We start from the raw sequence: 17020 nt of genomic DNA on the forward strand, positions 1-17020 counted from the left end.
TTATTAATGGTGCAAAAAAATATTATTTATCGTTGAGAAAATGCTAAATAAAATATTTAAAAAAATGTTATTATTTATTATAATAAGTCAAATGGAAACAAAAAAAGTCGATATGAAAAAATACGCACTAACATTAACGCACGTTGACTATTTTGATGTAATATTATAGAAAGAACTATATATTATATATACATATAAAAATTAGTAATTAAAAATACTTTACGTTGTTTTAATTCAAATAAAACAACGTGTCTCATACATATCATTTTTGTGGAACAAAATAACTTTTGGATATAATATCTACAATGTAGTTAAACGAAGAAAGCTAAATAATTATTAAGAAAATGATAAATTATTGAATATGTATACAATTTATTGTTCTTAAAAATGTATATAAAAATGTTGAAACATCAATGATTATTAATGTAATACATAGTTAAATCATCTAATTATTCTTTACTCTTCTATTTATCCCTAAAAATTCTGAAACATCCACTATACTGTCATTAGTCAGTGTGAATAAAACTTTGTTTTATTTGTTCTATCTCCACACCGGAGATTTGCTGTTATGTAAGGATCTTTGCCAGACTCAAAGACATCGACCTCAGCATCCAGATCACCACTTGAAATGCCTGGCGGAACTCGATCTTTTGGTATCGCATATTTTTTTAACGAAAAAGGACCCTAAAAGAAAACACAATAGATCACCGAATTTTAAAAACAAAGAAAAATATCATAAACCTTGCCAGTGATATTGGACACTGGTGAAGAAACGTATCGACCGGCAATCCGGCAATCAAATCTTTACCGTACACTTCATTGTTCATTATTTCACACAAAGTATCTTCAAAATCAGCGACTCGTTGTCCTTGGTAATCAACAACTAATCTTATCTGTTCAAAAAAAAAAAATTAAGAGTCAAAAATAAACTTCATCCTTAGACATTTTGCGACCTCAAATATATATAACAAATGAAGTATTTTGAACCAATGCGATCAATTTCTAGTGACATATTAAAGTGATGTAATGAAAGTGGCAATTTATTTTCTCTCCGATTTAAGATCTAAGTAATGATGAGAGACCAAAATGTGTACGAGGTCGAAACTGTCCAAAGTGATAAAAGTGATTTAAAATAAAACTGATTATTATATAGATTTAAAAGTGAAGAGACAATATCGTCTCGTTTCTTAGTGTGAATATATTATTTTCTTTCTACCACTTGAATAGCATATATCATTATAATTTGACTACACTTCTTTGGGAAACGTCGCTGTTATTGGAATCTTTGCAATAAATAAAGTATCCATTTTCAACTATTTCTACACAGAAAAAAAAATTTATTTGAATCAACTAAATAATTTTGATGAATTTCATCTTCTTGGTTTGAGTTGAAAAATTCTTAAACGAAGAAATTTCACTTGGTTCAAGTAAATGTTACTTGATTCAAGAATTTTTCGTCTTAATTGAAGATAATGAGCTTCTTCAAAATTATTTTCTTGGTTCAAAAATTATTCTCTTGTTTCGAATTAACTTTTAACTTGTCAAAGTCAAGTTATTTTCCGAATTTAATTTCATGATTACTTTTAATTTTTTTTTTACTAAAACTAGAAAAAAAATTAATTATACAATTAATCATGAAGAACCAAATAATTCATCCAAAACTCAAATGCGCACACGCAGACTATTTTGAACAAGTAAAATACTTAAGCGCAAGAAAAAAAATTCTAAAAAATTAATTGATTATTAATTGAATTAAAAATAAGCATACAATAAAACATTTTCAATGTTATTTTCTTTAAAGATTATTGTGGCCCAAACCTTATTTTTAACTTATTGTGGAACATATTAAGAGTAAATACACTTGTATACATTGCTAAAAAATTAACGTAATTTAAGAAATAAAAACTCTTGAAAATAGTGTTTTTGTTTCAAGACTTTCATTCTTAAATCAAATTAATTTTTTATGAATGTGATGAAAAAAAAAAAAATCAAATAAAGAAAAAGAAATAAAATAAAACTGAATTATTTTAATTCTTTTCAAGGGATTCATTTTGCCCCATATTTATGAAAATTAACTTAGCAGATAGTTGATAATTTTAAGAATTTTTGTAACAAATAAATTATGGCAAAAAAAAATTGACATTTAGAAATTTCAAAAATAAACTACAAATGCAATTTTTTAAAAATAATTTTTTGGAACAAATTTATTTGTTAAAAATTATTAAAAAATTTTCGAGTGACAGAAAACTTTAATGTCATCCCATATTTAAAGAATTAATAACAGCAGTACGTAAAATGTGTAAAAAAAACGAATCAACGATGTTTATAAACATATGTTTGTCATTAGCGAGAGAAATGATTTTCTGTAGTCATTATATCATTGTTCTGTAATATATGACACAAGATGGAGCATTCATAGCATTTTGTACTCGCTGAAATCAGCTGACTTTAAAGTAGTCTGATAGAAATAGACAGTTGAGTTGAATCTTATTTTCAATCACTTCTTTAAATTTTAACTATATAATAAAAAGCTAATAAATTATCTTCGATTGTGACTATAAAGTTCATTAATATTATTAACTTTGAAATTACAAAAAATTTAAACATGAGTCTTGACGATTTTTATGCTGTTGCTCTTGACCTTGTCAAGCAATCCGGTGCGGTAAGTCTTGATGCTCATTTTTTCCAATTAAAAATACTTTTTTGATAAAAAAATAATGATTACAATAAAGTAATAAAATCACTATTACAGATTATTCGAGACAGGATTAACAGGCCCAAAGATGTAATGATTAAATCTTGTGATGTTGACCTTGTCACTGAGTCTGATCAGCAGGTAGAAAAACTTTTTATGGATGGAATTACCGCTAAATTCCCAGATCACAGGTATTTCATTTAAATATGTACTATTTTTACAGTCAATTACTTTCAATTAGATATAAAAATAATAAAATATTTTATTACGTATGACATTAAAATTAGCTGTCAGTTGATAATTTTTTAATTTTCTTTGACAAAAAAATTTGTTCTAAAAAATTATTTTTAAAAAATTGCACTTTTAATTTATTAGAATTTCTACAAGTCTATTTTTTTAATAATTTTTTTTTTGCTGTAATTTATTTGTTAAAAAAAATTAAAACAATTGTGAAGTGACAGCTAACTTTAATGTCATTTATTACGTCGATCTATCAGATTTATTGGAGAAGAAACTACAAGTTCTGGTGAAAAAGTTCAATTAACAGATGCCCCTACATGGGTAATAGATCCGATTGATGGTACTATGAACTTTGTCCATGGTCTTCCTCATACGTGCATATCAGTCGCTTTATTAATAAATAAAATCACTGAGATTGGACTAGTTTATAATCCTATTCTCGAACAGTTTTTCACAGCTCGTAAAGGTCAAGGGGCATTTATGAATGGTAATCCAATCAAAGTTTCAGGCGAAAAAGGTATATTTACTTGTAAATCTATTTATTGCTTTTTATTATGTATTACGTAATAGGCAGATAAATCAATAATTGTTTAACTGTTTGCAAGTTTAAATCGCCCTATTTCTGGTCATTAAAAACAATATTATTAATTCTTTTTAAACATCAAATAAAAAAAATTTAACATGTCAACTTTTCGCCTTTTTTACGTTTGGAAAAATCACAAAAATTTTGAAAATTGACAAGTAAAAAAATATGACATAAAATTTAAACAATACTAAAGTTATCCGACATTTTTAATTTTTTTTAATAATTAAATTATAACAAAAAAATATTTTTAATAAATTACATGTGTAATTTTTAAAATTTTCTACATGTGAAATTTTTTCTTTTATTTATTTTTTAATGATTTTTCAATAAAAAAAAAAATTCTAAAAATTTTTAGACGTAGCTAACTTAATTTTCATTAAATTTAGCTGCCGATTAACAATTTTTTTAAATTTTCTTTAATAAATCAATTATGGTAAAAAAAAATTATTAAAAAAATAGACTTGTAGGAATTTTAGTAAATTAAAAATGCAATTTCTTACAACAAATTTTTTTCTTACAGAAAATTAAAAAAATTGTCAAATGACAGCTAAATTTAATATCATAAAAAAATTTTGTTTTTCTACTTATAGAATACAATGAAATGCTAAAGATTGGTACATTGATTTGAATAAATTTTATAGAAGATTTTCAATGAGCATTAAAAACTTTTTAAATATTAAAATTTTCAAATCTAATTGAAAAATTTACATCTGACTATTCTAAGATGATTTTCACTTTTAAATTACTATCACAAATAGTAATTAATTAAAAATATTTTCACAGAACTTAAAAAAGCTTTAGTTATGGTGGAATTGGGCACAAGCAGAGATCCCGAAAAAATGAAGATAGTTATGGAAAATTTAAAAATATTAACATCCAAAGTTCACGGGTAATTTAATAATACAATTTACATGTATTTCAATGATTGATATGTACGAAACGAGGCTAATTTATTATGATTTAGAGTACGAGCATTGGGATCAGCAGCGTTGAATATGTGCATGGTAGCTTTAGGTGGAGCGGATGCTAATTTTGAATTTGGGATTCACATATGGGATTTCGCAGCGGGCGATCTGATCGTTCGTGAAGCTGGTGGCTATTGTATTGATCCATCCGGTATTGCCATTAATTTACTTTTAACAATGATTCATTTTATAATTATCAGATCAATATTGTAATTTAAATTGTAATTTTTTAGGAGGTGATTTGGATCTTTTATCACGAAGAGTACTGTGTGCATCATCGGAAGAATTAGCCAAAGAGATTTCGAGCTTATTAATTCAATATTTTCCGGAACGTGATTAAGAATTGAAGAAAAAAATATTAAAATCAAAGTATTTATTATTATTGAAAACAAGTAAATTACATGTAATAAAACGTTGAAAATTTTAATTTATCTTTACGACCAAAAAAACTTTAACATGTGTTGTTGTGATAATTAAAGCATTTATAGGATTTACAAGATAAACAGCTAGAATTTTGATTGTTAATTTCAAACTTAATTTATTCCATTAGTTGTACTTTATTTATAATAATTCAGTAAATTAATTCCATTGACGATAAATAAAAATATGTATAATTACACTTTCAATAATTCCATTAAATTTATACAGATTTCTTGAATCATTAAATGATTATGTCATTTTTCTTCCGTAATATGTTCTTGAATCTGAAAACTCATAATTATTATAGTTATTTCATATTCACTAATAAGTATTCAGACGTAATCTGCAAATCACGGTAAAAAATTCATCTTGTTACATGCTTTAATAAAATGACTTCCAAATTACGTCTGATTTAAAAAAAAAATTTTTTTTATTTATAAAAAAGTCTTAATTAAAAAATTAAAAATACTGTCACCTTACCTGTTAATAACAATACTTACTAAAATTATTTGGAAATATAAACTGACTAGTTATGCGTTTTCTGAAGGACTCGTTTTTCTCACTTGGAATGGTATCAGGAATTAAGTGTACGCTTGAATCTTGTTCCACCGGAGAAGAGATTCCACCAGTTGAGTTCTTAATCTTGATGCGAATTCTTCATTCATTTCCTCCCTTACGGGGAGGGCTACAAGTGAAAACATTACCAAACGGCCAATTAGAAAAATTACATCAATAATCACCTTTTTTTTTCTTTCAATTTTTATTAATTATTAATGTTATTGTTATTACTTTTTTTTTTTTTTTTTTTTTTTTTTCAATTATTTTAGAATATTATTGGATATTAGCTATCTTAATCAACTATAATTAATGAAATACTATTTTAAAAATAAAGGAAACTAAAAACTTGTTTCCTAAATAGTTTATCTTTTTGAATAGATAAAATTAGTCAATCTTCTTGATTTATTATCCCCACGTTTAAACTCTTATTATACCCTAATTTATAATACGCGATATATTTCTTGTTCACTAAAAAATATTGTAAAATATCGAATATTGGGGTACGATAAATATCCCATAAGGCAGGCTCCATGAATACCTTGCAACGGGAACGGCGCTATTGGCCCTCACCAGCTCCACCAATGGTCATTGAAAAATTAATTGAAGAGTGATCTGAAACACAAGCAGTCTAGTACAATCTTGATTTTAAGCATTTAAGTAGCGTAATAGGAATTAGGTTGTTTTTCAGGAAATTATTTTTTAACAGCTAGGATATTCTTTGAACAATATTCGTTTTTCGTTTTGTTTTTGTACACGATAATAGCATTTTTTTATTACATCTATACTGAAAAATTTTTAATTCTAGACATTCTTAGTAAAGCAAAAGTCATATTTATTAAAATAGATAAGTTTGAAATTTTTAGAAACAGTATTGAATATCCGAACTGTATTATTAGTTGACATAATTATTTTGTTAAAAAATATTAACTTAAAAATAAAAAAAAACTTATTGAGCTATGTACTTCCTAAACCTTTTCTGTTATCAATCATTCAGACATTTGTCGATTTATTTAAACTACAGTCCTATTTACTATACAATTTTATTTTGAATCGTTCATACACCAATTTATTTTATTAATTTATGTTATTATTTGTATTTTTTTTTATTTTCAATAGAAATGAAAATGAAAACTAATAATCCATGATTGATGAATACGTAAAAATATTTATGATATTAATGGTCGATTGTTTATACGCGTATTCATTTCAAGTGGAGCATAAATTTAATTTCCATTTACTTATTATTTTTTCTTTTCTATTTTCGTTGATTATTTGTTATATATATATATAACTAACCGAATTAATAGAAACAAAAAAAGTAAGATTATAAGTATTAATTAATTTACAAATAATTACTAAATATACAATTATAATTTTACTGTGATAAATTACTAAAAATTCATTTAAATTGATTGAGTTGGTGCAAATGAGATAGTGTAATTCATGATGAAACTATAAAAACTATTATTTTCATCAGATTTAGTTGTCTTTGAGTAAAAAAATGTATGCTCATCGATTGTCTTAAATAACTTAAAAAAGTACAACTCACTCTTATCCTTTCTACATCAATTATTTTCCAATACTAACTATCAGTAATTCACTATAAAATACAACTGATGAAAAATTATGTTGCATAATTAATTTTATGAAAAATTGAACGTTTGATTGAAGCTTTTTTTGCTATTTCTGACAATTTGAGATGCAGAAAATATTGTTGTAGTGTTTATAGTTCTCAATATTTTATCAGGCTATATTGTGTGTATCCCTTTTTCGATTATAAGTCTGATCCCAATAATATTTTCTCACCTCAGATTTTGCAAAAAAAGTAATAATGCTTTTAAAAATAAAACGTTCAAAATGTACAAAATTTACGTTACATCTCCGTAAGACAGACTTGATGTTTATAAGGTCCCCGAAAATTGGGGTTACCTAATTTTTTTCTTGTATAAACGGATGAGACAGTGCATCCTTCACTTTCATTCTTTTGGTGTGATCCAATGTTATTATGCGTTCTAGAAGGTCCTTTAGTTGGTTGACCGGGCTGACCCTACTTTTTTGCTCAGCAGATAACGAAGTTCCACCAAGCTCTGCACCAAGATCCCGCGTTGGAGGAATGGTTGACATAACGACAACTTTTTCCTGAAATTTTAAAAGAAGAATTATGATAATTATATGTTTAAATTTCTTTTCAATTCAACAGATTAAACCAGGATTTTTTTAGTACAAACAGCTAATTCTAAATAAAAAGTAGATAAATGATAAAAAAATGAAGTGACAGATGAAATACTAACCTTCCCGTAAAACAATAACAGAAATTAACAATTTGGGGTGTAAACATGGTGATAAATATTATACACACCATAGAGGAAAGTAGGATACTTTAATTTGCGCATTTGTAAACCTCTCAAAGTGTATAATACGCTTTGAGATCGAAACACATAAAAAATTATGCAACAGTATCATTATTAATTAAATTATGGCTACAAAATTGATATGTTATAGTTGTAAAAATTATACGTAACCAAACCTAATCCAATTCTTAACATAAAACGCCAATTGTCCAAGTATCATATCCAAATAACATTATTATTGTAAAACCAAAAAATGATGGAAATTTTTTTTCGATAATTCCTTAAGAACTAATTCAAACTCAATGATTGGGAATGATTTAGAAACAATATATAAATTTCTTACCCTTTCAGTGACTTTGTCAACTTCATGATATAGAAAATTGCAATTAGCATCAAAGTGTTGGTCTTTGAATGCCCCTTTTCTTATTAATTTGTTAGGCATTTTGCCCTTGAGATCCATGAAAAATTTTAACATTTGATTATTCGTTTTGCCAGAAAACATAATTTTGCCAGTATACAATTCATATATCGTACATCCAACTGACCACATGTCAATAGCACAATCATATTTTATTCCAAGAACTAAAACATAAAACTCGTTAGCAATTAATCAATATCAATTAGCAAGTTTCCTATTTATTAACACTATATATATTTGTTAATAAAAAGCAAATAATTTCAATAAATTATAAAAAATAAAAACTTACTTATTTCCGGGGCACGATAAAATCTTGAAACAAGATATGGTGTATTTTCGTTTTCATGTGCATAACATGCCGATCCAAAATCACATAATTTTAATACAATTTTATTTTCACTGACTAGAATATTGTCTGGTTTTATATCACCATGTAAAATATTTGATTTACTTAATAGTTTTAAGGCAAGAAACAGTTGTCGTGAGTACGAACGCACTGCTTTAACATGTAGACCTACATCTTTGCCATATTTTTTCAAAACCTATAGAAATAAATTAAAAAAAAACATTCATTAAACTCTGGCTCAAAAATATTTAATTTTAATTAGATTACTAACCTCTCTTAAATTCATTGAAAGGGGCTCAAAAACCATGCACAAGTGATTTTTATGAAAGAAGTGTCGATATAATCTCAGACAGTGAAAACGATCTTCTGAATCCTCATCATTCAACTTCCTGAGAATTTCAAGTTCCTTAAGACCTGTCCTATGCCTGTAATATTAATATGTTTAATATTAATTAAAAACATGTACGAATAAAATAAAAGTAAATAGAAAATGAATTTTCAATAAAAAAGAAAAACTCACATTATTTCATTATTTCTTATGATTTTGACAGCAACATCCATACCTCCTCGTGTGGTATCTCTAGCTCTAACAACGTTACTGAAAACTCCTTGACCAGTATATCCATAGACGGTGTATCGGCTATCAAGAGTTTCACCAATGCGCACACTAATGATAATGAAAATATATATTGTATATTAATAATTGGTTTATTGAAATTTTAATAAATAATAAATCTGCTCATTTTTAGAAAGTTTACGATAAGCGAAATATCTTATTGGAAATAAAGAAAGACAATTCTATGATTCAGATTAAATTTTTGTACTTTCAAAAATGAAATACTCAAAAATTTGCACAGTAAAATCTAAATCGTAGCTATAGTATGAATACCTCTTTCAATTATCATAGAAAAAATAATTTTCATTGTCAGAAAATGAATCTTTCATATTTTTATTTGACATTTATAATATTTAAACCTGTATTAGAAAATAAAATAAATAATAGCAGTAAATATTAATTACCGGTAATATCCTTCAGCATCATCCCAATTATCAGTTAAGCTTGGATTTTCATGACCACCCACTCGATTGCCTTCAACTGTTGGACTCTATAAAAAATATTGATTAACTGTAGATTAACACAAAAATTTCTGTAAAAAAAAAAAAAAAATTTACACTACAAGTTCGTGAAAACATGTAAACGCTGCGAGCCATTCTGGTAGGATTAAAGTATTAAGAATGGAAGCCAGAAAAATTGGTGGCAAAAACCTCTTGCTAAAGATCCAACAACTAATCGAAGGTAAATTCGAGGTATACCTCGAGTGTGTATACTATACGTCTATAGACTTTGAGTGTGCTGCGAAAGACATGCTGAAAGGCCTACCAATTGAAGAACTCTGTACTTACTTCCAAAAAATTGCAGATCAAAGCAAATTTGGTAAAGCAGGAAGTGAACCGAAGGGAGGGGAAGAGGAAACTTTAGAATAAAGTGGAATGGCATTAAAGTGATATAGGAAGTAAAATAAATATGCTACATATCGATTCATGTTAGCAGTAAGAGTAAGTAATGTAAGTTTGATTTGAATTGAGGAAGGGAAAGTGTCAAAGTTTTTTTTTTGCCCTCCGGGCGGAAAGTGGCAACTTTCGTCCCGCTGCGCTAAACAAAGTTGCCGCTTTCCGCCTTCGTCGAACAAAAAAATAGTATATAGCCCTTAGGAAGTAAAAAAGAAAACCTCAGATCACATGTTTGTTGACCTCGGCTTCGCCTCAGCCAACAATTACATGTGATCTGAGGCTTTTCTTACTTTACTTCCCTAGGTGTCTAATATACCATTATGTAAAAACTGTACTTCAGAGATAAGTTTTTATTACTATATAAAAAAAATACTCACATTAAAATCTCCCACATTGTCAACATCAGCAAACATATCCCATTCACTAGCTTTTTTAACATTAATCTTATCATCATTTTTTTCATTTGTCTTAACTTCTTCTTGATTTTCCGATTTTTTCTTCGTTGGTGGTTCATCAAATCTTGATTTTCTTTTCTTAGCCAACAGTTGTAACTTGTTTTGATCCGGTAACGGCGGAGTATGACTTTCCGAATTCGAATCACTGTTATTTACTGCTTCTACATACTTTGAAGATGAACTCGATTGTTCGGTACTAACGGGGTTATCATTTACAATAACATCTGTAGACATATTTGAATCCTCAGTTGGCCCACCTAATCGTTTAAGTAATTCTTCTCTTTGTTTTCTTCGCCTTTCAATAATAGTTTCTTCATCTTCCTCCTCTTCGATGTCAATATCTTTAAGATCATCTTCACTAGAGCTATCAGATCTCTCAACCTTCAAGCCTTCAGAAAGTGAATCTTTGTATTTATCCCCTCGTTCACGCTTACCATTTTTTTCTCGATCTCTGTCATTTCGTCCGTGTCTGTCTCGATCTCTACGATTTCGAGACAATGATCTTGATCGCCGATACCTATTATTTCGGTCTCTATCATTCCTGTATCGTGCGGGACTTCGTGATCTTCTAGATCGTTCGCAATTTTTATCATGATTCCGGGAGTCTCGACTATTTACTATATCTCGATTAGATGTATAACGATCTCTATTATTATGTTTATCCCAGTTGTCTCCTTTGTCTCGACTACTATGACCATCTTTACTTACTACTGGTTCTCGACTCCGTGCATCTCTATCTCTACCTGAATGACAATTTCGATTTTCCGCTGGCTTTAAATTTTTAGAATTTCCTTTCATATCTCGATTATTAGAATCATTTCGTGATTTAGATGAACGATAATCTTCACGTCTCCGTTCATCTTCTTTAATGTCGTGATCACGCTTTCGTAATTCATCTCGTTTCCCGACCTCTTTACGACGGTCTTCATCTACACGTTTTCTTATATCTTCTTTTCGAGTTACCTCTTTTTTTTCTATTACTTTTCGCAATTTATCAGATTTCTTAGATTCGTCATTATGTTTAGTTGTCTCATCACGCCTTCTATCTCCTTCTTTTCGTTTTTCACTTACATCCTGTTTAGATTTTTTAACACGAGTCATATCTGTTACAATTCGGTCCGTTGATTTAATATTTTTCTTACGTTCTCTACTCCCAGATCTACTTCGGTGGCGTTTTTGTTTAGCAATAATATCATCACCACTATCATCCTCTACAAGGATAACGTCAGGAATTTTCTTTGCTATTTCTTCACGATTAAACCTTTTTTCATCTTTTTCTGATTCATCCGAAAGGTATTGCACTAAACATGCTTGAAGTCGTTCCTAAAATTTTAAATTGGTTATTGTTCTATATATATTTATAATTTTTTTTTTTTTTAAGTTAAAATTTAAAACAATAAACTGTTAATGCCGTCTATACAGCAATATGTCTTGATGCTGAGATCTATATATACATCGAAATTGCGAAAAAGAAATCTTAAACAACTACTGACACCGCTTTTAAATAAAATTCAATAGTAAATAGATTAAATAATAAAGTAAACCATGCAAAGAGCAGATAATTTGTCTTGAATTTTATATGTACATGATCGTGTTTACACTATTTTAATCAAGTCATATTGCTATTGACTATATCGCGTTACTGATGCAATAAGGACGTATAATAAAAATCCCTTTTTTTTTTCTAAGTCCAAAAAAAATTTTTAATTTTGCATTTCTTCACGTTTCATACAAAAATATGTTGATTCCCGAAAAAAAATTTTTATACGCCATTATGGCTTTTCACTGAGACTTTATGCCGGTATACGCCCTTATGGCATCTGGAACGCGATATTAGCAGAAATTTTTTTCATACATGTAATAAAAAAAACTAATTGATACGAAAAACATGACATACTTTTTGTTTCATTAGCTCCTCAAGATCGACATCATCTTCGATAATCGTGCAGTCTACTTCATCTGAATCTAAATCAACTAGATTTTCACCTTCACTTTCAGTAGACGCAATTTCCATTACAGAGTTAACAACTTTACCATTTATAACTGATTCTTTAGGATCATTTTTTACAGGAACTTTCTCTCCTGCAATGCCATTATTTTCTACTTCTTTATCTTTTTGGAGCTTTTTGTGTTTCTTGTGTTTTTTTCTGTAATTTAAATAATAAATAAAAGAGTTAAAAAAATATCATTTTCTGCTTTTATAAAAAAATTGAAAAATGATTTAATATCTGACAATTTTTTTATAATTACTTATAATTAATAAGCTAGTAGATTTTTCTGAATAATATTTTTACTGTGTATTTTAATTAACAAACAAAAAAAATTATCAGATTTCCATTGTAATATAAATCTTAATTTTACCTGTCTTGTCGATCAACTTTTGCGTCTATTTTTTCCTTGTCTGCAACTTTATCTTTTTTATGTTTGTGGTGTTTATGTTTCCTCTTTTTTTTCTTTTTCTGTTCAAACACATCAGCATGTTCATCTATGCTATGAATATCTTGCTTCGAGTCAATATACTCTAAATCAGATGATCTAAAACAACAAAATTAGTTATCACCACAAGCGATATATTTTTTTCAATTATGCAATATCAATAATAAAAATAAAACATAAAGTATAAATAGTTGAAAAATAATCTTCAAATTTTGATAATGAAAACACAATTAGTTAACATAAACAATAACATTTAAAAACTCAAAATTATTTTATTTTATCTAACGTATCAACTTCATTCATATTCTACAGATAGAATAAAATTAAAAAATTGAAACACTTACCCCATTTTGTATAAGCTACAGAACTTTAATAAAAATATGTATTTTAGTATAAACAAAAATATGTATGTTCCTACACTCAAAAACTACGATATCAACGTAATACTCAAAACCATCAATAACCCGCCATCTTGTTATACTTACAGTACACGTATAAAAAGTTACTTATTTTGCTTTTATACTCATTTACGAGAGACCATCAGCCATACTGGAAAAAAAAGATCCGTTATGGAGTGAGAAAGCGTGTGGGTTTAAATTTAGTTTTTCGGTCTATAGTAGATGTCACCTGTGTCAAATCACGCTTAACAGAATTTTTTCTTACAGAATGAGTAAGCGCTGTAGTAATAATGAATATAAAACTTGCTAAAACATAAAATAAAAATAAATTTAGCATGAAAATTAACTAAGCAGATAGTTGATAATTTAAAGAATTTTTGTAACAAATAAATTATGGCAAAAAAAAATTGACATTTAGAAATTTTAAAAAACTACAAATGCTATTTTTTGAAAATAATTGTTTGGAACTAATGAAAAAAATTCACCAGTAAATATTGTAAAAAAATATATTACATTGAAATCAGCCGGAGTTTGACATTTTAAAAATTTTTTTCATTAATTAAATTATAACTAAAAAAATATCTGGTACTTATTTACAATTCGGGTTCACGATTTTAATTTTCATTTTTTTGAACGAAACTTTTTTTTCAAAATTTTGATGTATTTTTTTTTTAAATACATAAAAAAATGAAAAATTAAAAAAAAAAGAAAAGTTAATTGTCACAACTTTAAAAATTTTAATTTTACAAATTTGAAAAAAAAATTATAAATTTTTTCGAAAATTTTGATATTCAACTTTTTTTTTTAATTATCCGTTTTTTTTATGTACTTAAAAATATATATATATCAAAAAAAGATAAAATTGAAATTTTATGCAAAAATATGAGAGCCAAAATTTTTTCCAACTTTTGAAAACAAAAAATCTATCGAAATCTTTATATTTTTCTTTCACGATATTTTTTTATCATAAATGCGCTGTAAAAACAAGCAGAATAAAAAAAACCAAAAAATGTTAATTTTTTACCTAGATATGGCCAAAAATTGGATGGACCCCGCTTGTAAATCATTACCCAATATCTTTAAAAAATTGCACATGTTTTTTTTTAAATCATCGGGCTGTGGAATTTGTTTTTAATAAGAAAAGGCGTAAAAACTTTTGAATATTTGCTAATTTCACTTTGTAATAACTACAAATGTAAATTCTTGAGTACTAATTAATTTGTTAATTTAAAAAAAAAAATCAAAAATTTATCAGATGTCGTTTAAGAGTTAATAAATTTTGATAATTTTTTAAGTATTAATATACTGAAAAACTTCCTAAAACAAAAATTTGAGTATAATTATCTTTTCTCTCAGAATAATTTGAAATTAACAGTTAAATATAATCGATATTATAGGTATATAAGAATTTTAAACAATTATACACAGTAAAAAATTTTGCGTCATTTTTAACACAAAAATATGTGTCAAAAAAAATTTAACATAAATTTTGTGTCATTTTAACATAAATGTTTTATGTTAAAAAAATAACACATTTTTGTGTTAAATGTTACATAAACTTATGTCAAAATAATCCATGGTTCATCCGAAGATTTTTGACACGTGTAACTGTCGAATATTTACACAATAAAATGTTAAGAAGTGATCTCCCTAGATTGACGTAACGATAATGCTTAACCTCAATTATTTTTAATGAAAAACATTCAAGTTATTAAATATGTGGAACTTTCGTATCAATAAAGGGATTAATTGATAATTCGATAAAATAAACATTGTAGCAACAGGACATTTTTTATGGTTTTATTATAAAATAGTAAAATAATTATTTACATGAAATAATCGCAATTAAAATAACAAATTCTTTTTCGTAAGTTTCATAAATTTTCCAGATAGATATCTGCCAATTTCAATATCATCTAAACAATATTGTAAAATAATTATATTAATTAAAAAACTGATATATATTTTGAAGAAAGTAAACATTCAACAAAAAATATATAGGCTTTGGAGGTTAATTATTTTTATTAAAAACATTTCACACTAAATTAAATTGACATTTACGTTTGATACACTCAAATCACTTTCCACCAATAAAATATTAAATTTAACAATCACTTTTGAGTATTTTTAAAATATACTTTAAAAAAAAAAATTTTGTAAAACAAAATTTTTTCGATGTTTATATATATGAGATAAGATGTGGAATGTACAAAATGGCGGCGTTTATCTCCCCTAAAAAAGTAGAGAGCAGTTTCTGACACATGTTTATGTAAAATCAACACAACTTAAATGTTGATTTTATAATGACAGTTTTGAAATGTTACTTTTTTATAAGATAACACTTTTTTTGTGTTAGAAAAAATGCGAACTAATAACACAATTGTATTATGTTAAATTGACATAAAAAAGTGTTAGATATTTGACACTAAAATATTTGACACGGAGAATTTTTGACGCAATGACGGAAAATGTTTTACTGTGTATCTCATTCATCTCAAATTAAAAGGATCTAATGAAGAAGAAGCGGGTTTAAAAAATCTTAAGAACAAACTCACTTTATGTGATTAAGCATAGTATTGTACTTAATCATTAAATAATTGTTTAAATACCTACATTTATTGAAAAACTTTTAAATTTTTTAATTGCCTATACTTTCAATTGGTTCAGTCAAGAAAATGCTTAAGTTGAATAATGATGATAACGAATATACAGCGCCATTACCGATAAGATTATTTAGTTGAATATATACATTAGGGTGATTCAAAAAAAAAGAATATTTTTTTTTTCGTTTGGTACTCTGAAAAATAGGTTCCTAGACACCTCTAAGAAAGCCTCTCCAAGCATGAGTTCTTAATTGTAACGGGAAGGTCCTCCTTCTTACAGTTTTCTATTTTTTCTTATTATCAGATAGAAAAATTTATATCTCGCTTCCAACTACTTGAAAAAATATCTTGTTCCTTAGATTTTGTAGGAAATTGAATGCTCTACAAAAAGGTCTCTTACGATTTTTTCGTAAACCCAACCGTTTAAAAGATATTAACGGTTAAAGTTTGATTATTTTTGGGAAAATTTTTTTATTTCTTATGAATTTTATAACTCAATGAAAAAAATCATTATGAATGATGAAACTCATAGTTTTGTAGGAAATTTACTGCTCTATAAAAATGGTCTCTTATGATTTTTCGATCAAGTTGAGCGTTTACGAGATATTCATCGTCAAACATCAATGCATATCAATTTTTCTAGTTTTTGATCAATAATTTGAAAAATTTCAATTTATTCTGTGAGTTTCAAGGAAATTTAGACAAATTTGAGTTTTTATTATAAAAGCAACTCCTATAGATGTTTTCTGTTCAAAAATTCATTTGAAAGTTTTTATTCTAATAATATTTTTTTTAAATTTTATCTTTAATAATTTAAAATCTTAATCGCGTTGTCATTTATTATTATGAAATTTGTTCAGTGCATATTTTTAAATTGTTTTTCACAAAATATACATAAAATTTTCGTTCGAGGGGATTTTTGTTTTGAATTCCATTTCTTCTTCTGTTTGTCTTCTGAAACTAACGCCATCTATGTTTTTTACTCTCAACTATCTTCAGTATTTACCCATTTAAAACCGTATTTTCAGTGTTCCTAA

General features: G+C 26.6%; 2 protein-coding genes across 3 annotated transcripts; one reads left to right on the forward strand and one right to left on the reverse strand.

The window, feature by feature from the left end:
• The first annotated feature begins 2419 nt into the window (after positions 1 to 2419).
• LOC141537964 (inositol monophosphatase 1) lies at positions 2420 to 5152 on the forward strand. The gene is made up of 6 exons (XM_074259181.1): positions 2420 to 2662; positions 2753 to 2886; positions 3193 to 3452; positions 4305 to 4410; positions 4486 to 4637; positions 4720 to 5152. The coding sequence occupies exons 1-6, from the start codon at positions 2606 to 2608 to the stop codon at positions 4824 to 4826; spliced, it is 816 nt and encodes a 271-aa protein (XP_074115282.1). The 5' UTR covers positions 2420 to 2605; the 3' UTR covers positions 4827 to 5152.
• Positions 5055 to 13531, reverse strand: Prp4k (Pre-mRNA processing factor 4 kinase). 2 transcript variants are annotated; one of them, XR_012480986.1, is made up of 13 exons: positions 13327 to 13531; positions 12908 to 13081; positions 12444 to 12693; positions 10469 to 11869; positions 9600 to 9685; positions 9100 to 9246; positions 8851 to 9004; positions 8523 to 8775; positions 8159 to 8397; positions 7394 to 7603; positions 6003 to 6076; positions 5407 to 5591; positions 5055 to 5190 (listed from the first exon to the last, which is right to left on the reverse strand). XR_012480986.1 is itself a non-coding variant. In XM_074259179.1 (10 exons), exons 1-10 carry the CDS (start codon positions 13329 to 13331, stop codon positions 7394 to 7396), a joined length of 2919 nt encoding a protein of 972 aa, XP_074115280.1. In that variant the 5' UTR covers positions 13332 to 13531; the 3' UTR covers positions 6179 to 7393. The 2 variants fall into 2 exon arrangements, 1 of the variants encoding a protein (XP_074115280.1); XM_074259179.1 differs by lacking the exons at positions 5055 to 5190; positions 5407 to 5591; positions 6003 to 6076 and having other exon boundaries at positions 6179 to 7603.
• Positions 13532 to 17020: the final 3489 nt, after the last annotated feature.

This window comes from Cotesia typhae, unplaced genomic scaffold, assembly GCF_013202065.1.
Source record: "Cotesia typhae breed Kobodo isofemale line unplaced genomic scaffold, CoteBio_Ctyphae contig_20, whole genome shotgun sequence".
Classification (NCBI taxonomy): Eukaryota; Metazoa; Arthropoda; class Insecta; order Hymenoptera; family Braconidae; genus Cotesia; species Cotesia typhae.

Coding starts and splice junctions, on each gene's coding strand:
- LOC141537964 (XM_074259181.1), top strand. CDS start 2,606: ATGAGTCTTGACGATTTTTATGCTGTTGCTCTTGACCTTGTCAAGCAA. Junction 2,663..2,752: donor TTGTCAAGCAATCCGGTGCG/GTAAGTCTTGAT, acceptor TCACTATTACAG/ATTATTCGAGACAGGATTAA. Junction 2,887..3,192: donor GCTAAATTCCCAGATCACAG/GTATTTCATTTA, acceptor TCGATCTATCAG/ATTTATTGGAGAAGAAACTA.
- Prp4k (XM_074259179.1), bottom strand. Junction 9,686..10,468: donor ACAATGTGGGAGATTTTAAT/GTGAGTATTTTT, acceptor TATTTTTTATAG/AGTCCAACAGTTGAAGGCAA. Junction 9,005..9,099: donor ATAAGAAATAATGAAATAAT/GTGAGTTTTTCT, acceptor TTAATATTACAG/GCATAGGACAGGTCTTAAGG.